This window comes from Antedon bifida, chromosome 6, assembly GCF_963402885.1.
Source record: "Antedon bifida chromosome 6, ecAntBifi1.1, whole genome shotgun sequence".
Classification (NCBI taxonomy): Eukaryota; Metazoa; Echinodermata; class Crinoidea; order Comatulida; family Antedonidae; genus Antedon; species Antedon bifida.
The window spans coordinates 16277398-16300683 of record NC_136231.1 but is presented as its reverse complement, the minus strand read 5'-3'; the positions used below and the strand labels follow the sequence as shown (position 1 = coordinate 16300683).

Sequence of the window (23286 nt, the reverse complement as noted above, 5' to 3'; positions counted from 1 at the left end):
TTCTTTATTTACAATAAAATCTATTATAAATTTATAAAAAATTATTTATTAACAAAATATGATCATTTTACTGTATACGCTTATGACAAAGAGTATAGAACCCGTTGCGTGGAGCCAGAGAAGCTCTATGTCTCTTTTTATTCAATTTATATTGATAGATAATATCAAATAACATGTTTATCGATCAGGATTGGATTCTGGAAAATTGGAAAAGGATGGAAAGCAAACAGAGGTTATGAGACCTTCAAAAGAAGATAATATCTACTATATACATAAAAGCCCTTTTAAAAATGTAAACAATTATTAAAAGTAAGAATTTACACATGTTAGCTCATTTTATAAAAAATATCATGCATAGGTTCAGTGGATTTGTGATAAAGTGTTGAGTATTATGCTCTATTATTATGAGATATTGTACTTCTCTATTTTAATAACTATAGTTAAGTGTCATATTGTAAAATCTCATATTCCGAGAGCGGTCAATAAATAAATAAAAATGAAATGAAAATATTCCGACATATCACAAACTAGCAACTTCATAGTTGTCGATAACGTTGAAGCTGACGTTACGGCATGTTTGTTTCCACGATATGTGTGAAGATGACAATTTCTGGAACCACTTCTAAAGTAAGAATTGTAGTAAATCTTTTTTTTTTCTCAAAAAGGAATATAGTTTAGCAAAGTACTCTGGAGTCATTTGTTAAATCCACATACCATTACTAAATTTTACCTTACCTTATCTCGGTTACATCATCTCCAGTCGGATAGCCCTCCTCGAGCCTCTGTCATTCCTTTCTGTTCTTTCTGTTTTGCCCTTGATCTACGTTTTTGTCTTCCCTAAGCTTACTTTTGCCGATTCTCGGCTGCCATTCTGTCAATCTATTGGTACATCTGTTGTCCTTCCTTCTTGCTATATGCCATGGCAATCGCCATTCGGCTTCTTTTATGTCACTTACTTTTGGTGAACTTTCTCTGATGAATTACTAAATTAATATATTCTGTATTTCTAATATATATTATTCGTAGAATACTTACAAATGTAATTAGATTCTTTGGAAGCATTTCGTATGAGATGATTTTTGTTGTGTTTTCATCTTTAACTGGTCTGATATATGATTTGTACGGCTGATCCTCATCCTCCATAAGATGTTTTACAAGATTTCGAATGTCACAATCAACATTATCTGTCAAAAGAAACATGCAAATAATAAGAAATATGTAAATGTTAGTTTAGTATTATAGAAGGAAATAATATATTAAAACACCCGATTATTAGTTATCCAGTATTAGGCAAATGTCTTACTACAACATCTAATGTGTAAGATAGATTAAACGTTAGCTTAGGATTTATGACATGAAAAAAAAAATTAGATACAGTACCAACAATCGACTAATTAAAAGAAGGAATTCACGTGGGTCCGATTCGCTTTTGTTTACTGATTAAACTGGATATGTTGCTCACAAGTTCTCATACAGTACAATTATTGTAAATGTAAATAATGGTTTAAAGTAAGTCAACTAAATATGATTATGGAAGATTTACAAAGGTAACTGTCAATATTAGCCTGATAATGTCACATGACACAACTTTTAAGTTTGATTATATTACTTGTACAGTGTAAAAGGAAAAAGTTTTTTTTTCTCTATAGTTCACTATGTCGGTCGGTCGGTCTGTCGGTCTGTCAGTCTGTCGGTCTGTCTGTCGGTCCGGTATCACTATGCGTTTTATCGCTTTTCTGTACTTTTTGAACTGTTTGGATGTAGAGAAAAGTTTTAAACGGTACATTACTTTTTGAAAGTTCATTTTTTTCTGAGAGCACGCGACTTATGGCTGTTGGCCTTGTTTTTGTTATTGTTTTGTTTTCCTTATTGTTTACACACTGTGATGTCCTTGGTCTGTAATTTTAATTATGATGACAAACAAAATAGATTAAAACGAAATTAAACTACTTACGGTGGAATTATACTAAATGTATTAGTGGTCCTTATATGTGCAAACGCGACTCTATAGCTTACTATGTCGGTTCGGTCGGTTGGTTGGTCCGTCGGTCGGTAGGTCGGTCGGTCGGTCGGTAAACACTAACGCGACGCGACTGCAGCAATATATATGACCTTGTTTAAATAGGTTTTACCGAGAATGAGATATTGACGGCACTATTTTAATACGTATTTTAATTTAAGTTAAACACATAAGTAGGTTAGTTATTATTTTTAGTTGCGTGCAACGTGACTCTATAGTTCACTATGTCGGTCGGTTGGTTGGTCGGTCGGTCAGTCGGTAAACACTAAGTCAAATTTTCGCACGCGACTACAGCCATGTATATGGCCTTGTTGTATATGTTGTATTGATTTAGTATCTGCTTGTGGTCTATATATTTATTTTATGAACGCGCTGTGTAGTAACGTGTGCCACCGTTGTAAAGATGTACCGTATAGCTTCAATACGTATTATTAAGTCGAAGGTCTAGGCCTACATATCAGTCTGTTGAAATGCTTAGTCTTGTATGCAATTGAGTTTGAATAATAAGCTATAATCTCTATAAATATGTATAAGTAACGTCCTCTTTATTCATATCGCATAAAGATTTTGTAGCATTGTTTTTGTTTATGTTTAATAGAATTCAATCAGAAGAAATCAAAAAGATTGAATTGAATTATATTATTGTCCGATGTTTAGTAAATTTGTTTATTGTGTGTTAAAAGACACAGGCTGTAGAAGTTTAGAATTCATTACTAGTATGTCGTTATATCCTTTGTGGATAATTCTTTTAGGTGATAAGAGAACTTAGCGAATCCCGTAAATGTCTCAGAATGATGATAAATTGAAACGGTCGTTAATGTGCTATCGCATGGGAATTAGATATATAAGTTGCGTCAATTATAACCTCATTTGTACCATAGAAACTGATTTATTTTTTAAATTGGCTATGACGTATTATTATTATCATAATAAATCGACCATAATGGTTTATTTATGATCATCTTAAACTACATCACACTTGTTTCGTTTCACAGAATAGAAGACGGACATTCGTATAGTAAATATGTCTACCCCATCAAACTGTATGTGAAAAAAAAATGTGGTGTGCCCATATAATGGACATGATGATGTCATATCACTACCATTTTAAGCATATCACTACCATATTTTGGCACATCACACTTTTTTGATAGTGTAGACAGAGCTTAAGAATTGCATCTTCCGTTCTGTAAAATGAAGTGTGAATGTATCTTTAATATGTATAGAATCGAATAGCTTTCACTGAAAGTAGAAATATTTTAATGAAGGATTTTACTCCCAGGCACAAAATATTGATATTATTAACATTCAACATGTGTATTCATGTGATCACGTGGTGGGTATTATATTTAAATAATAAATAAGTCAATTTTATATTCCTTCTTTAAGTTAATTGTATTGATGTTATCATCGATTTTATAAAAAGCAAGAGAAGTAAAATATAAAGCTATCGACGAACGATAAGTGGGCAAATACGATACAAATTTCTTGTTCTGTCGAATCATAATGGAGCCGAATTTAATTGAACGTATACATAAATGTGTTTTATTTCCCTAGACAAATTCACTTAAGATGTGTTCTGTTAGAAATGGCTGCGGGTCAGTAATGATACCCGTGTCAATAACAACTAGAGCTCCTCCACTTATCGCAATCAATACATACCTTCTGATTTAGACAGATCGTCAATGCATTTTCAATCTCCGATCAAACAAAGTTAAAATATTTACAAGAATCAATAACGAAGTATATTAAAACATAATGGGAATTACTTATTCTCGTAATGTTTTTCTTTCTTACTCAAGTCCCACGCTTTAAAAAATTGATTTCTGTATACAATCTGTATCTTTAATATATACACTTAATAGTCAACATGCATGGTGGACATTACCATTGACCCATTACCTAACTAGTTGTGGCACTGGCTAATAAACAAACCATAAATACACAACACAAACTTAGACATGATATAATTATAATCATAACTCATGATTTGCCTAGTTTTTTATTTATGTCATCATGAGTGGTTTAGGCCTAGTTGTTAATAACATGTCTCATGATTTATAGACCTAGTTTTTAATAACATGTCTCATGAATTATAGGCCTAGTTTTTTTAATAAACAATAATGACTCGTATTGTATATGTAATTGTATAAGTAATGTAATAATCATGGCTCATATATCCAATGTCTCATGATTTATTTTTGCCTAGATTAATGACACATGATTTCTATAGGCCTTGATTTTTAATATTTTTAATTTCTAAAAAAAAATAAATAAAATTATGACCTATTTTTTAAAATATAATAATGACTCAGGACTTCAATAGACCTATTTATTTGAATATGACATGACGTAATATAATGTTATTCATTATAGACACTTTTTAAATAATATTATCATGGTTCATAATTTATATTGCCCATATTCTTTCCAATTTCTATAATCCCCTGACCCAACATCATATGCCAGTTAAGATGAAGACTAACTCGACTAATCATGGTTTAGCCTTAGTTGTCAAGCGTTGTGCATGCACTGACATGTACAGTAAAGGATTATATAAACCGATCTGAATCGAATATAATTTTTATAAAACTCTATAAAAATGGCGTATTAAATAGAAATGTTTTAACGTTTAACGATTGTTATTACTCAATACGTTTATAGAAGTTCCGTCATCCCTCAGGAGGATCTCAATGTCATGTGTATCATTTCACCCCATCACACGGAATTCAAAATGTTGATAATCCTCAAACCATAACCTTATTCTATCAGTAATCAATATTGTATGTTTGTAATAACGGATTAATATACTTACCTGGCCTATCTGCTAAGCGAAAAAAACACTATAACATTTTAATGGAAATCTACAATTTCATTTGCAAACTAAAATACAACGATATTCGGAAATAAAAACAAGTGATCGAATGTGGGTTTTACATTGTACAAATCGAAACATTATCGGGATCAAAATGTCTTATTTAAGCCTATAGACACATTTTTCGTTGGTGAAGTATCAAATAACAAAAATGTCGAAACGGGATAACTTGCGAAATATTATTAATTTTCATGTGTTTTAATATTAGTATTTTAATAAGTCAATACAACAAATATTAATCTTTGTGTATACTTTTTTTTATAAAAATAATCTATCGATAGAGTCATAATACAATTAGACAAATATACAGTAGGTTAGCGTATTGCTTTATAATTGAATGCATTAAAAATCCTTGTACTTGTAATGAGGGCAATGCAAATAATATAAGAAAAACATTCAATTGCCCTTTCAATTATTTTTCGCATAAAAGGTCAACACACAAGTAAAGGTATTATTAAAGGTAATATAAATGCCGTTATAATCATAAATCATTAATAATGAATTATGGAAATTCAATAATTAATTGAACGTGTCGACTTACCTATTGTAGATAGGAGTAAGACCGTTGACATCACTAGGAAATATGCCGCCATACTTCAACCACCTCCTCCCGCACTACCTACAAATAAATAAGACTATGAATTAGCTTTAGAAACGAGTCACTCGAGTGAATCGTAAGTTAAAGCAAAGTTAAAGCAAACTAAATAAAATGGTAATATACTAACAACCAGTTTCATAAAATGCATTTTCCAAGAATTTGATGAGATGGGATGAACCTATTATAAAAAGTTAATCATGTGATTCTTACAGATTTATTTTCAAATGACACAGATGATTCTCTGTTTAGCTTTGTGTCGACATTCGCGCTATTCTATAATATACTTGGCTTGTTGCAAACTTCATAATTACACGACTGCCAACAATCGCTTACTTCGTGCCGAAGTAGCCTATTAGGCCTACAAGCTGAATTCAAATCCAGAAATCGTTTTAATTCCGAACGATAAATGTGAGCGCGTTAAGAGTCAAGTAGGCACGGGTGAGCAAGTTCATCATACAACTGCGCCACCTTTTTATGATACCGCCTGTTAATTATTAATACCGAAACATCTAAGTGAAGATATTAAACGTTGGACGTACAATTATTAACAATCACATTAATGTGTAGTAGCACTATTTTTAGACAAAACGCAATGAATACCAAATTAAAGAAATATAGCACAGTGCTGAGTAGACGGAATGAATTCTGAAAATAGATTGCGATAAGCCTAGGAAATGCATTATATAGAATTGATAATGTATTTATGTATTAATATTTTATTTAACATTAACATATCACGGATGATAATAGCCTAAAGACAATACTCACACTAGCAAACAATATTGTCTACACACTATGAGTTTGTTCGAGTTTGAAAACTAAAGGTTGCTAGAATAGACTTCTGCAAACTGTATGGTTTCTGCCGTTTGCTGAAGTTTGACAACAATAATCTACAATAGCAAAAGTTTTGTCTACAAACTAAGAGTTTGTTCGAGTTTGCAAACTATATGTTGCTAGAGTGGACTTCTGCAAACTTCATGTTTTCTGCCGTTTGCTGAAGCATGTCAACTAGTCTACACTATCAACTAGGTGTTCGCTCGAGTTTGTAAACTAAAGGTTGCTAGACTGAAGTAAACTAGACAACCTCGAAATTTGCAAATTATAGTCTAGTGTAATGCCTACTCTGTTCTGCTAATAATACTTAATACAATAAGTGTGTTATAAAACAATAACTAATGTTTTCTATAATATTGTTACTCATTCCCTCCTCTCAAAAGGTGAAATCCGGAAAAGTTAATTCAAATGTGCGCATTTGGGGACATTGAACCTTTAATTCGTATAGTACTTAAACTTGACAGGGAAGAGTGAACTCATCTTGGAAGAATTAAATGGTGGTATACAGAATAATGTAACGCAAACAAATATTTATAGATATTTAGATATAATTATGGATGTGGTTATTTACCTCGATGTTGTTTCAAATCAATGCAATCGATGAAAACAGTCATGGATGGAAGAATACGAGTAATAAAGCCCCCATCGGGGAACCTCCGTACTTAGTCATGTATCTTATTCATCCGTTATAATGAATGAAATGTTATCGATGTATCATGCTTTGATGGTGCAAATGGATTGTTTAAACATTAGTTGAGTTTTCTTTTCATATGCAGTACAGTTGTATGTGACTACCCAGGTGTTGATGTAGTTTAGTGGTAGTGGGGACTAACTATATTGGCTTCTAGTTTTGTGAAATAGAGGCCTAGCATGAGTAAAAAAACTCGTTGCATCGTAGGCCTAAATTGACAAATACCTATATAATAGTGGTTGTTTACGTTACGATTTAAACACCACTAAATATAATATAACCTTTTATTCCAAACACGATACGCAGTAGTTGTTTTAGTATAGATAATGCAGAACAAATAAAAATTCAAGAACTTCAAATTATGCTTCAAACAGAGTAATTTCAATGTTTAGTCTACAATCGAATCGATTGTCTCTAGTGAAATACCATTAGGCACACACTATGTGTTTAAGACGTCCTAAAACTTAATCAACTGATGTACCCTGGCATTTAATCAACTTAATTTACTATTTCTGTACTCCTATTAATGTAAGCGCGGATTGATCTCTACATTATGTTGTCTATTGGAGAACACTTGATAATTATTATCACTTCTTTATTTTCGATACAGGCCAAGATGTTTCAAGTATGAATACCGATAATTTATGTTCAGACGATTAAAAACATATATATACTGTTATAATCGAATAGACACGAGTTACCATAACAGATATATCCATAATTCAGATTTAATTATCTTACCACAGTTTTCCACGACCTTTCGAAAATCGTTATGACCAGTAATTAAATTATTTCGCAGTTATGGACAACCATAAGATATTTTTTCTAATCAAAGGTTAAAAAACACAATTATTTATTTATTTTAGACGTACTAGGATTTCTCCTAAAATTAACCTGTATGACAGTGATGAATAAAAATAAATACAAAATATACATTATTGAATTAGAATTTGTGAAAATGCCGTTCAATCATGATTATTATTCATTTCAATATCAATTTAATACCAAATATGAATAATCTGACAGTACACACGCAGAGATCAAAGCAAATTAAATAACAAGAAAAGCAGTTTTAAATTACATTTGCAGACATTTTAAATGGAAAATGTTAATATTATGTGCATTGAATTGAATTGAAACTTAATGTTGAGAATGTCTCCTATTTTCCATTTTTCTAATTTTACTAGTGCTTATTCACCATGCAAACCTTTATAAAAACATATCATATTATTACTATTTTTCGTCTATTTTTCATTTTCAAGGTAAGAAACCAATATGTACCAGTTCATTTACAAGACAAACGGTTTACAGGACAACTAGTCTTAAATAAATAATGGAAACACGTGTAAAAATCGACCTTTACCCTAGTCATTATCACTTGGATGCCGATAACAAGCGAAGACAAAAAATGAGATAATACACAATCGGTACTATTTTTTTCTTCTCCAATATAATTGTAATAGATACATAAATGGAACGCATTGTAGTTGGGGCCAGGTCTAATAGATATATAACCTAATAAAATAATGAAATACTATAATTTCTATTTGTTGATTAGTTCTACTGTACTACCGTAACTCTAATCACTTATCTGTTGTAGTTTCAGTTTAACACAGTTGTTCCAAAGGAAGGTCAAATACAACGAAACATTGACATTAATTTGAATTTATCAAAACTATGAGTACATTGAAAATATAATTATTACAAAGATACAAACTGTAATAATATGAAAATATTCCAAAAGCACTTGCTGTTTTACCAGGAATATATTACAGACTCTTTCATCGCAACTGCCATCAACGACTACAACATTGGTGGTCTCTTAGCTAAACTCTCATCATCGTCATGTAAAACACATGTCAACACAAACCGACGTCTAATGCTTTTTTTTTTATCTAGTACGAAAAGCGATGATTTTTAAAAGTATAGCTAGAGGATTGTTCTACTTTGTATAGCTGACAAAGCTGTATTCATGTTTGTCGTAGTACCCACTGGGGGAATATGATTTAAAGCATCAATATAATGCTGTTGTTCTACCTACTACTATAGTATGGATTACTCTTATCTTTTCTTAAAATCAAAAATGCAGCACTGAGAATCCCCTGCTGTATACTAGCAGACATAACACTTTGAAGATGTAATTCAAAAAGTAGTACTCAATAATTGTTTTAAGAAGTTAATCCGGTTACCGTTAATACTGTATCTACAAATACGACATTATTGGTATTGACAAGTGATATCACCCAATTTTGGTTCCCGGTGCATTGTGTACCCTGAATACACGTTATACCTTGTCTATTATAACCCTAATGACAGATATATATTAAACGTGTTTAATACAGCTAGACACGTATCTTGATGACTTGCGATAGTCATTTAAAATCTATCTAGTGACAGGTGTAAATCGGGTGCGTGATATAGCGGTACATGTGCGTCATAGGCCTATGTTAATTCTACATTATGTAAATATGTTATGGTTAGTTTAAATACAATGCAAGTTGAATTGATACACATGATACAGGCCTCAAATGTTATTGTAGTTAAACTGATTTAATGAATTGTATGCATATTCAAGTAAGTGTGTCGAGTGAGCGCGGGTCTTTTAGACGTTTTAGGGTAATTTCTCTCTCGCTTTTTAAGCCTGATGCCCAGTTTTAGAGCCGTTTACTTTGTTAGTTATTAGTGTACTGTATTAAAAATAAAATGAATGATTTCAAGTGCCAGTTACCTTAGGACGCCGCTGTTTTTAGATAGAGAATGTACAAACCATAAAGAAACATGAATTTAATCTTTCAGATTCAACCTGAACCTAGTTTGCCCATGGGCTTTTACTTTTGTACAATATCTACAAATATAATATTTGAAAATAGTTCAATTGGTTTAAAAAAATAAGTAGAAATTATTAGGTAAAAGTTCATTGATTAACGATCCTTAGTCGGTAAGTCTGCAATATTCATTTCATTCATCTAAATAAATAAGTAACATAATTTAACTTGATTATGTCAAAGCGGCGAAGTAATTACCAAGTGATAATGCTTAGTGTTTACATAATTAATATTAGTTCTATTAGTAGTTAAAAACATGTATAATTAAAATCCAATACCTTAAGATGTTTTCAAGCAAATCCGGGACGTCCGTAATGTCTCTCAATGAAGGTTTAGACAAATACTGTTGTCCAGCAAATCCCAAGACGTTACTCCTGTACCGACTATATAAACATCATTTTGTTATCACGTGACTAGATATGGAGTTTGTTTCTAAATCATTGATAATTTAATTATCTATACCGATTTCCCTTTCGATGATTTGACGCCTAAAGGGTGCGAACACGCATAATGTAGTGAAAAGTTCGTGTGTGTTTTTTTTCCTTTTTAGAAATCACTTTTTAAATCGCTTTAGGGCTAAAATTGAAAATCGACATATGTTAATGTTTTGCTAATTTAAATACTATTTCAGGAAACATATTTTTTAATTATATAGAATAGTTTAGACAGTTATAATTACTAACTAAATAGCCACTGACCAATGGAAATTAGTTTATATATCCAGCGACACTATTGGACTTAAGCAATTAATATGGATGATTTCATCGAATTGATTAGGAGGATATGAGAATGTAACGTCCTCGTTTGTCTTTTTAACACCTTCTGTAATGATCAATCTACACAATTATAAATCAGTTTTATTTGTCAACTGTCCATCAATCGTAAGTATTAAATCATTACATCTATACATTTTGTAGATTTAATAATGTATACGATTGCCAGTTTATGAAGACCCACCCTGTTTGAAAAGTCATATTACTTTTTATATATTGGAATTTTCTTTTTATATATTGGAATTCATTTATGCCATGTCAAATGTTACAGATATGTTTGCTACGGTATTGTATAATTCATTCATAAATATATAAACAATATTTTAATAACCATTAGTTTAATAAATTAAAAATAACTTTAGAGAGACTTTTCATTTCTCCTGTGGAGAAATCCATCGCGATTTTTTCTGGAGAATTTTCCTTGATGAAATTTCCTAGAGAATTTTTTCTGAAAGATTTTTTTGTTGTTGACTTTTCCCTGCAGTGAGTGGGAAATATTTCTTTGTGAGGGCTTTTTCCACGAGGACATTGGGCAATTCCGTGTACATTTTTCCCGTGGGGTCTTTTTCATGCGGGGACTTTCCCATGTGGGAATGTAACTGTCAATAAAGTTTTTTTCTCTCGAAACAACTTGTAATGTACGTTTATTGCCCGTCAATACAAGTTGTAAACCTTACTTTCGTTTTAACGTCAATTGCTTTTACATGGAAAATGTAAACTGGATTTGCTGATACTAATTACTGGTACTAATCTGATTGTGATTTATATTATCGCAAAGATCACCAATGTTCTTTTGCATGCAAGTATTGTAATTAATTATGTTATGAATGTTTACACAACAGCCACAGATACCTACCTAGCCTAGGTTTATAACCGAACTTCAATGGCCTTAATTGTTAACACTCAATGCTGAAATGGAAATTTGGAATGACATTTTAAGTCGTGTCATTTCAGAGACACTGTCTTTTGTGAGTGATACATAAATAGATACACGTTAGGCGAATCTGTAGAATATAATGTCGCAATTGTGAAAGGTTTTTCAAATCATGACATATATGATGGAATTTTAGGATTCATGAATATCAGAGAGGAGTTACATATCTTTTCTGGCTTTAGCGGACTTTTTTAGATTCTGTATATATCTATTACTAAATCCATGTCTTGTAGGAGTGTATTAAACTTTTGAATTTCATTCAATATCATATAAGTTCTACGTGTTAACCCAACCTAATTTAATAGGGACAGATATTTCCTATTGTTGGCCATACAGACGAACTGAGGGTAAATAATTGGTTACAGAGGACTCTGTTCTTCACCTAAGTTCGTGTTTTACGACTTTGCCGCAACCAATTATTAAGAATATAGTGCATACTAATAACTGATTATTGAGTTTTAATTATTGTATTCGTGATTAAGGATTATCAATTCTTCATTAAAAATTCTGAAATAAAACAACTACTTGGTTTGAGCACAAAAATACTCACACCGAATTAAAATACAGGCTAAAAAAACTATGAATAAAATATAAGTCGTTTATTATTTTGAAAAATGCTACAATAAAAATATCACTTAAGCATTATGTATATTTTGAGGACAATTTTGTTTCCAAGGACTATACGTTTTCTACCCGGTACTATCTGTTGTTTCTCCACATTATAATAATAGTAACATATGCACATTCTATAATACAGCGTCACATAACATGTGGCGCTTGTGAGTAGGGTTGTGGCCATGATACAGGCATCAAACGTGAAACTGTATTTCATAATTTGTCTAATTATGATGGAACTGAACAAATTATATATTATATAAAGAATCGGCTAGATTTAAGCCTGCTGTTAGTACAATCTTACAGGCACCATTAGAATTTATATATTGGTGTGCTTTCAACCATACCAACTTGTACCTCTAGTAATGTATCTTTTAGAAGTAAGTATTGGTTGCCGTCGATCAATGCATTTATATTGATGGGTGAAATTGATTTATATTCAACATGACAATTTTGAAGCAAAACATGAAATTGCATTTTCATCAAAATTTTGAGTTCCTCGAGCGCTTTCAAAGGTAATTATTCATATCGTTTTTTTTTTAAATTTCATTATAACATATCGTCGCTAAATGGAATATTGTAACGTATTTCTATGAAATGATAGGATTCTAATATTAATATTATAAGTGCATTATATATAGGAGCCTCCATAACCGCACACATGATCTCAATAATACTCTGCGTACTGTATTACCGTCAGTCTCACATCTGTGGCAGCACGCGACACGAAGGGGAGTAGAAAGCTGTGGTACTGTGTCGTCCGCAATTCAGCCCAGTAGGCTGCAAGTCACAGGTTATTCCCCCATTTACATTTACATTTACAAACATGATCTCAATATATGCGATGTTACCGTCAGGCCAACGTATCGGAATCCACGCATGGTCTGAATAGCTCGGTCTTACCGTCAGGCCAACGTATCGGAATCCACGCATTGTTTGAATAGCTCGGTCTTACCGTCAGGCCAACGTATCGGAATCCACGCATGGTCTGAATAGCTCGGTCTTACCGTCAGGCCAAACGTTTCATTTCATTTCATTTATTTCGTCTCACATAATTATAACAAAAAATAACAAACAATAGAAAGAGACAGGATTGCCAAAAGCGAACTAAATCAAACTATCAAGTGGGTCTCCAAAATTGTTATCAGAATTATCATACCAATCGATCATAATACCTTCAAAACCGTAATTCTCAGTAATGTTTGTACTTGGTTTGTAGCTTCATTTAATAATTTAAGCTCTATATTTTTTTTTCACAAAAGGGACCAAATTTCCCTGAGCAGGGCTAGTTAGGCCGATTTACCATCACATCTGCTGCTAGCTCTAGTTTGAACAGGACAATTCAGGAAATAGCCTTATAATAATTACTGAATTTCTGAAACTGTTAAAAAAAACAGTGAGTTTTGAATGAAGGTGCATTTCTTGATAGACGGTAATCAATAAACAATTCACATGCATTAATTATTTGCTAAGTACAGAAATAAAGTGACTAATGACTTTTGAATTATGTATGATATTAAATTGTACTTAAATATTATCAAACGACAAGTCAAGTTTATTGGTATTAAATTGCTTGTCATATTAGTTATAATATTCAAAATCGTGCCCGAAGGGTTAATAACTGTAGAATAAAACAATTAAAATAAGAAAATTCTTATTAATCGAAAAATATTTATTTGCAGTTTACTACATAAATTAAAAGGTCAAAAACGTCAACAATAATGATTGAATAATTCTTTTTGTCTGAGCATGCGCGTGTATCCTCCGTATGCGTGTCGGCGTGTTGCCCGCAATAGTGGCATCATGACATAGACACACATGATGCGCGCGTTAAAATGTTGATAATAATGATACATGTTTGTACGCGCGCGTCAACTTTGTGACGTGATTGATGCACAACTAAAATACATCTATAAACCGAACAATATGTCACAAGAAAGAAACAATTTAAAACAGTTTACTTGATATTAATATAGATCTAGTATTATTGTTTTATGACACACTTCTTACCAGTATATAAATCTGAATGTTCACGATATAACGTAGATGCCTTAGGGACCAACTAATAGTTACTAGCATTATATTGGTCAATAAACAGTAATCCGATATGCGCATTTCATTTTACCTATTTCTGGTGACATAGAGACAGAATCGAATTAAATAATCTTTTATCAATAATAATCATTTTTTTTCTATTAATTACGGTAATACATATTGAATAAAATAAAGATAAACGTTGAAAAGTGAATTTAAATTATATAAATTAACCATTTGATGTAAAACATTAATAAATTACTGGCTAATTCCATGCAATTATGACCATTTACATTATGTTGTTTGTACTGGTAATTACACTACTTTTTATATTCAATAACTCGTTATTTATAACTTAAAATGCATATCGATAAAGTAATTAATTTTATTCAAACAGAAATATGACAAGTGATATGATTGATACAAAATCCTCTGAATATATTGTAGTAATTATGGATGCTGACCAAATTTGTATTCCGTTTTATACGACTACGACGACGATACGATTATATCAATATATAGGCCTGATCTGTCATTTCTTCGCACACCACCATCAAACCCCAACCCCTCGTTAACTCAACAGAACCCATGCATTTTGTAACATTGTGTAAAACACATGTACTGTCAACACTTATATGATTTTAGTCTTCCTGTCTGAAACCGGGAGAGCCTATAGAGCATATAGAGCCACTTGACAGAGGAACATCTACTTAAAAATATACACCTAGATTTGTATATAACTAACTTGCGATAGTCAGTTAAGATGTATCTAGTGACAGTTGCAGGATCTGGTAGTCTAACCCACTTTGTGCTTATGTTCTTCAGAAACTATACAATACAGTTTTTCTATCGTTTATATCTTTCAGATCACATCATGTTGGAAACATTTCAACATGCCTACATCAAGTATTACTCTAATCTAATTAAGAAGTCACTAAAATTAATGTAAATATGAAAATAATTTACTATCTATAGCAGCGAAGCAAATGGCCGGTTCACACAGTTACAGACATATGAGCTCTGGTTAAGCTACTGCCAGCTAACCTAAGATAACCTCATCGTGTATTGAAAAGCGCTTATCTGGTCCACCAGCATAAATATAGATGGTTGATAATCTCATGCATACATCAGTGCATTCACCTGCATAATGTTTGCTTATAATTTATTGATACAAGTAAATAGTATGATGAGGTCTTTAATTTACAATAGCACATGGAAGACATGGTTTAATTGCGATGGTTCGTTTACAAAAATATCTGATTTTTAGCAATTCTAATAAATGAACTTGTAGTTCTCATTACTATTTGTCTATCTTGTAGTCATGCGCACAGGTGGCCAAACGCAACAACGTTCATCTCTCAAAATGGTCCCTGTTTGTCGAGCAGTCACCGCACTGCGCTAATTCGTCTCCACAACTAACACATTATAAAACATGACTTTAGAATTGTTTACTGTGGAGTACCTTTACGTCAGGATGTTGAGTAATTGGTCAGATCTGGATCGGGAGGTCGTGGGTTCGAGCCCACCCGAGAATTACTTGCGAAGTAGTTAGTATTTTCAATGTACATGCATGTGCAAACATCTGATCAACGATTTTAGAAATTACAGAAATCTCATTCAACTAGAGTATCTTATGAAATAGAAATTTAGTGGTTCTTTTCTTTTTTTCTCCTTTTTTTTGTCAAAATTGCAATATTAGTAGTCTTCATAATTCTTCAGCTATAACTACGTTAACGTTCTGTCCCGAACAATCATGCTTTGAATTGAGTCAAATAGGATGTAACAGCAAACATCAAACCATCATAAGGACAAACAGTGTGTTTGCAATAAGTAAAACAAGCATCACTTTGACAAATATAAATTCGACCGATGAGTTCGTGTAAAAATTTGCTGGAAATCTGATTAGAGTAGAACACCGTGAGATATTCTATACGACATGTCATTAGCGTTCGATATCATACACGATGTGAAAATAGATTCCGATAGGGGATTCGTGTACGATTCACTAACTAATCAATACAATGGTTTGTGTATGTTCATAGTAAACTATTAACACCTTATACTACATACAAGAATGCTTTTCGATTTGCATTAACAAACAAAAATGCGTGGACACGTGATGTACTCATTTGGTATTTGGTCCCAGGTGCAATGTAGGTTCAGTTACACTTGTTTCGTTCGGAAAGGATCGGCGCATTTTTTTTAAATAAATAATATAATTCCTTGCTCCGTCAACCCATGTTTTAAATTAGGAAACCGTCTTCAGTATCTTGTTTTGTTTTTTATAGCCCTAAGTATCGATCGTTTATACTAGTAATACATATCACATTGACCATTTATTAAGGTAGTATCAAATTTCCAGTCTTGGTTTAGATACCATGTTTGAACATAAGATAGGTTAATTGTAACCTAAAGTAATAATACAGTTCTGGTTGTAATGATTTGTAAAAATTAATCAAAATTCGCAATGATCATATGAGACACTTAGTGACGTAAAAGGGGTACTTACTAATGATTATATCCCACCCATTATTGTGATGCATATTTGGGCACACAATAATTTTAGGCTCTAAGGTTAATACACTCATCCATACGTTAAGAGATAAGCTTACAATCAGTACTGTCACATATTAATCTCCAAGGTTACATTTTAATTTCAATAAGTTAATAAAATCTTTCATTGCAGAGGCTTTTGTTTTTTTTACAATTATCTGAAAACTTCAGAAACGTAATAGAGTATAGATATTCATAGTTTCAACATATAGTTTTCAACATCAAGTTTTCAACATCATAAAGTTAAGTGCAGACATGCAATATGTTATGATTCTATTAATTCAACTTGGACGTCATTTGTCATGTACGGTACTTCTTAAGCGATCAACGTACTGCTTTGTACAGCCACTCAACGCTGTTCTAAATAGAATATATTTGTCTTTAAAGGAGGAGAGTTATTTCCTTCAAGAAAAACACCTGAACGAAACATAATTTGTTTGATAATTTAGATTTGTTAGAAGTTACTGCAGTAAGGGAGAGAGGATCTTTTGTATACGATAGAACACATATATATATAAGTGACATATTAGGAATGTCCCCTGAATAGACGTTGTCGTATTAAGTATATTATATTGCCACTGGTTCGTTTCACAGGAAAGTATACCATTAGGGGTGTCCCTTTAATATGTTGTCCAAAAGGAGTAGTACTGTATATCTACTGAAGACCCATCATTTTGACAACATAATATAATTGTTTACAGTTCTCAGCACTGTTGATAAAAGGAATTCAAATTACAATTTACATAGGCTACAGATACTTTTAGATACTCAACCTGTACTTTAATATACTTATAATTTTGTTCACCATACTGTACCATTGGTAATGGGTATCAATCCCGCTATGTTCTGATAATGAGACCTAGTATTTATATTGCACAACCGGGCAGAGACGTCTTTGACTTGAGAAAAGTAACGTAAATTGCTGTTATTGAAGTTGGAGAAAATGAAATGAATTCTATAGTTTCAGCTTCCCTGGTTTCAGAGTACTCTATAGGCTAAATTATTACTCTATAGTCTAATTACTCTCTACTGTCATTTCCGAATGAAATTATCTTAGGTGAACAACTTATATTTGGTTTGAATTATATCTTGCATTAGGCCAGTATAAGATGAATGAAATAAGTATTAATTTCAAAATATTTCCAAATTTTTGGTATAGTACATCAGGCTTTGCTATTGGCAATGCTAGTCCTAATTTTATTTCTAAAAATGTCAATATATTTCCGCAAAAACAAATGTAATAGGCTATGAAAACGCTGAATGAGATTACCATACATATATGTAATTTTGTTTGGTGAGGTATGTGATAAATTGGATAGATTTGCCTTAAGATATGGGTTACATAACCTAACCATTTTCTATGTATTTACATGCAGATCAAGGAAAACATGATAAAAGTAACTGCCGAATTCCAAAAACTGATGTAAATAAACATATTTATCTATGCATGCATTTTCCTTAAAGTAAATACGTTGAATACTGATCATAGAAATTCATTTTTATTACAAAGTAAAAGCAACAACAATTAAGTTGGCCTTCAGGCATTAAAATTGGATTGATAATAACTGGAAAGGTTCACGTTTTCACAAACAAATAACCTACCGATAACTCAGCACAGTAAGATCACATAAGTTACTTTAAAGGAAAATTAGTAAGAACGACGAACTGGAGTGAAAAATGTCAAACATTTACGAACTTAATTTACTGTAAATTCACAACCGATACACATAGGTATCGTCTCTAGCGACAATATACAACCCTAGTTTCGTGTCTGTAACCTTCGCACCAACGTCCCACGCTTCGTTTTCAAAAAGAGTCATGGCAACAGGAGTAGCTTTCAAGTAAGATCAAAGGATTGATATGACATCAGGATTACGGTTATCAAACTATAATTATGGGTCTGGTGGTCAGTTCTTTTATGTAGGTCGATTAAAAATTAAAACTTTGTAGAAGTTTGAAAATGATATTCAGTTAACCATTAGTCAACCTTTAAAAAAAACGAAAATTAGATGGAATTTTGTCATGAAACATAACAAATAGCAGGCTAAAGAAGTGGCACAAAAAGCACATGATATTTAAGATATATCTAACAACATCATCTGTGTATTGAAGATTAAGTTAATTTCCTTTAGGCTTTCATTCAACAACTTAAAACAAGTAATATAAGTTGTTTAAATGAAGTAAACGGTGGCGTTTCTCAACACATATATGCAGCATTTGTCATTAAAATTCATGTCATGTCGACAAAACGACGTTTGTTAACCAAAAAGTAAAATTAGCAAAAATATAATGCATTAGTGTTGACAAAAAGACTAATTTTCAACACATGTAGACAAACGTACCGATTTGTTGAGACACACTTTGTATGTCTACGCCTGTGTTATGTTCCAACGTTAAGTACTGAAAAAAATGAAATCTTAAATTCAACATTGGCGCCCTTCCATGAGTGGAATACATTGCATTATCAAAATAGGAGATTTCTAAATGATTGTTCAATTAGCTGGCCTATTTTCAAATGGAATTTCGTCAATTAATGTTTTTCCATAATTGATCATTGAATCTAATCTGCTTTTGTCATTTTTTGACGAGTTGAAATTCTATTGTAGATCTTTTTATCGTCTTCTGTTCGTTTGTTTTGTTGGTTTTAAATTTTAGGTTTCATTATTATTGTATAGATTATAATAACGACAGGCTTTGATAATTTTAAATCGGAATAAAGAAATAATTAGAATTGCAGACAGAAAAGTAAAACAAAATCAACTGTTATTTTTAGCCAAGTCAAAGTATGTACAATAGTCAAAATTGTATTTAATAAAATGAACCAAAAGAAGAACATGAACATCGACAAAAGCTAACTGCTTCGTGTTTTTTGAAAAGTGTATACATGTATGCAATACATGTTTCAAAGAAAAACATAAAGAGAAACTACTCAAGTATTTTTAATAAAGTCGATATAAATGAATTGAGGAACAAATCTTTTTAGAAACATACACCAAGGGTGACCTTTTAAATGACATATCGTTATTTGGTTCACGTATATCGGTTGCTTATATCATTGGAATCATTTAAAATTCCTCTTATGCTTATATACCTACTTATATGCTTGTATAGGATGATACATATGTACATGTTTCTTATGAATAAGGTGTAGGTAATTAAAACAAGTATAAAAGACTACTTTGAAATTCACCTTAATTATAAGGTGATTACGTAAAAGTCCACCGTAATAATAATGATCAATACTGTATCAAACACTATGCATTATTTACGTTGAAAATTACGTTGACCATTTACGTTGAATTCCACTGTAATAATGAACACATACTGTATCAAACAAAGTTTACCGTAATATTAAACCATACTGTATCAAACACCTTAAATTGTTTACGTTGAAAAATACGTTTGATTATTACGATGAAGCAAGGAAGAGTGTAATTTAACTCTTCCATTATGAATGAAGTTTATCGTAATGTGAAAACAGCAAACACAGTTACTTACGTTATAAAAATTACTTTGAATTATTACGTTTAATTTTACAGTAATATGAAAACACACTATATCAAACACTATGCATTATTTTAAGAACGAATGAAATTACTCGATTATTCTACCTAATATTTATTTTAGAAAAAACACACGAAATTCTTTTGGTGGTAAGTGTGTCTTTTCTCCTGAACCTAACCCTATGTCTATCCTTTCTCCTGAAAGTACATGTTTAACAATTGTATTTTGATAATTATAATAATAATAATAAAGGATTGGTATAAACTTTTCAATATGATACGAAGATAATATTCAGATTGTTTTCCTTGAACTTTGAACTATATTGGCAAACGTCACAGCTTACCATTTCTTTTCCAATTTGTTCGTATTATTAATACTAATAAATACATGATTATTGATTACCGTACTTACCTTAATAGATTGCAAAATAAAATCCACGTACGTCTAGCCGTGAGTGATTAACGAATATAGTCGATTTTTTATCCCATTGTTAGATTTCAAGTAGGCCTAGCAACCTTACGTTGATGGTAAAAAGATCATTCGTGATGACTGATATATAACTTCGCAAAACTATCATGAAAACCTAATCACACACACGTCAAAGAGGTATGAGCATTACTAAATGCGACATGCGATACATTACATATATCTATTTCACTTGAAACACGAGTCGGAAAAGTAAATTATATAGAACCCAAAATTAATACTGATGATACGATACGTGTTATGTGGTTAGGCTACGATCAAATAATGATATTTGAACGTTGATGAAAGAGAAATATGAATCAATTTGTATTGGATCTCAGCAGCGCAACTATTGCTTATTATTCTATCTATAAAATAACAAAACAAATTTGAATAATCAATATTTATAATTGATAAATGAATATAATTAGAATAATTAATATGCATGTATACTGATCATAAATGTATTTATTTATTTATTTTTTATATTTATACTGGGTGACCATTCAGTACAATATGGTTCTCAACCCAGAGGGCCCAGTGCATATTTGTCAAAAACAATTAAAATACAGTTATACAAAAAGACACTAAACTCACCAAACTTAAATTGCCGGCATTCCAAATCCTTCCTTTAGAATAAAAATCACATAATTATTAAAAAATAATCATATGCAATCTTTCGGTAACTAAACTCAGATCTCAAATTGGAATAGTATGGTAGCCTATGTCACAATATAACTATTGTTAGAGGGCGACATACCAATATGGCTTGTTGGAACCAAAAACAGATCAAAATGTGTGTAAATACTTTATTGTCACTCATAATATAATATAAAGAAAGAAAGTTACAAATACGATAACAAAAAATCAAATCAGCTTCCGACTATACTCTTTCCCCAACCTTTTTTGACCGCGACGCCATGATCCTATTTTGGGAATTTTCACGACCCAACATTGCGTATTTGATCTTACAGACAGGGTTTGCGGCCCCTCTCCTTAAATATTCGACACTTAACTCAACCTTCTTCGAAATACCGCTATATAAATATTAGTGTAAAAGTAGATAAAAGTGATTAAGTGGGGTATGGAATGATTGTTAAATAAAGAAGCATAGGCTGAAGCGGAATGAGATACAAAGTGATGATTTTTAAAAAGAAAGAAGGGCAAATAACACCTTCTACCTATAATAATCTAAGATGAAGGAAAGAAGCAGTGTTCGTACGAAAATCGATCTCTATTATCTTCACTGTCACTTTGGTATATTTATATTTGACCTTATTGCCTACGTATCATGTCAACTCCTCAATAAAGTAGCATTCACACGAGCACGCTGTTAACACACTTATCAACGTCGATTGTCTCAACAACACATGCTGTGTAGGGTGTCCTATATTTATTTTTTACCCACTTTCATCAATCTACATGGTGTTAATGTATATTGGTTTTTCTGAAACATATAACCAAAATCACACTATACAGCCAATCCGTAACACATGCTTTGATTGTTAGAACAACGTATAATTATGCTTCGTATCAATATTAATATGATCGATCATAGATCAAGTATATTTGCATTTGCACTGTGTTTTTACAGCTGATATATGTTGAGAGGATTACCATATCAAGTCGAAGCTTTTAATCAATAAATTTAATTACACGAACAACTTTAACCATGTTGTTGCTAACGCTACAGTGTTTTAAATATCTTCAGCTATCTTATTTCCCTCATTGTCGTGTGCATTCTAAGCAGTCGTCTTTTTTACTAGATATACATAGGTCTAGGGCATGAAAGCATGATTATCGTCACTTTATATTTCTATCTTTCTACATTTAAATGCAAACCGTTTTGTAATTAATAGTATTTAACGGTCTTTTTAATCAAACTACAGCTGTAGTTTTTAGTAATTTAACAAGTTTGTGAGACGACAAACTTGTTAAAATAAAATATCATTTTCAGTAGTTAAAAAATCTCTATCTAAACATGAGTTAGTTGTGCATATCATAATATACAGTGCAAATAAACACTTCTGCTTACCAAATTAAAATTAGCGTGTTTTAATTAATTTTATTTTATTTACAACCAACAGAATGTATGCCGATTTAAAAATTTCAAAAAATTTACATCGGAAACGACTTTTGTAGGCCTATTATTAATTGTAAAGAATTATATAGGCCTACATCTGTGCATTTTGATCCGCACAGTATCTAGCATTAGCTGTTTACCTTTATTAGACCTAATATAAATTCTATAAAACTGAATCTGAAGATATTTATAGATAGAGAAAGTACTTAAATATGAATTATTATATTATAGAATAAATGTTTGATAAAGATACAGACCGAATGTTTAAGTTTAAAGCCGAAAGTCGCTCTACTACATGGTACGCCTGCGCCAAGTGCAAACTTATATCGACAGGGGGCTCACTTCAGTCATTTTTATTTACAACGTTTTTCCTGTGTTTCTCTTCATTCACATTTTTATTAAGTGATTTACCTCTAATTAATAAACAATGATTAATGCCAATTATTAATAACAAAGTTAATAAAATATTATCGTGACTCACT

The 23286-nt window shown here is 31.5% G+C and overlaps 1 protein-coding gene across 1 annotated transcript in view; it reads right to left on the bottom strand.

Moving 5' to 3' along the window:
• The window catches only part of LOC144845377 (neuronal acetylcholine receptor subunit alpha-10-like), a 32776-nt gene that overhangs the window by 5843 nt on the left and 3647 nt on the right, over window positions 1–23286 (bottom strand). The window contains exons 2-3 of the mRNA XM_078702662.1: window positions 5437–5514; window positions 1036–1184 (exon numbers count right to left, since the gene is read on the bottom strand). Coding sequence (XP_078558788.1) covers window positions 1036–1184; window positions 5437–5488 — 201 coding nt within the window. The 5' untranslated portion in view covers window positions 5489–5514. The remainder of the gene's footprint in view (window positions 1–1035; window positions 1185–5436; window positions 5515–23286) is intronic.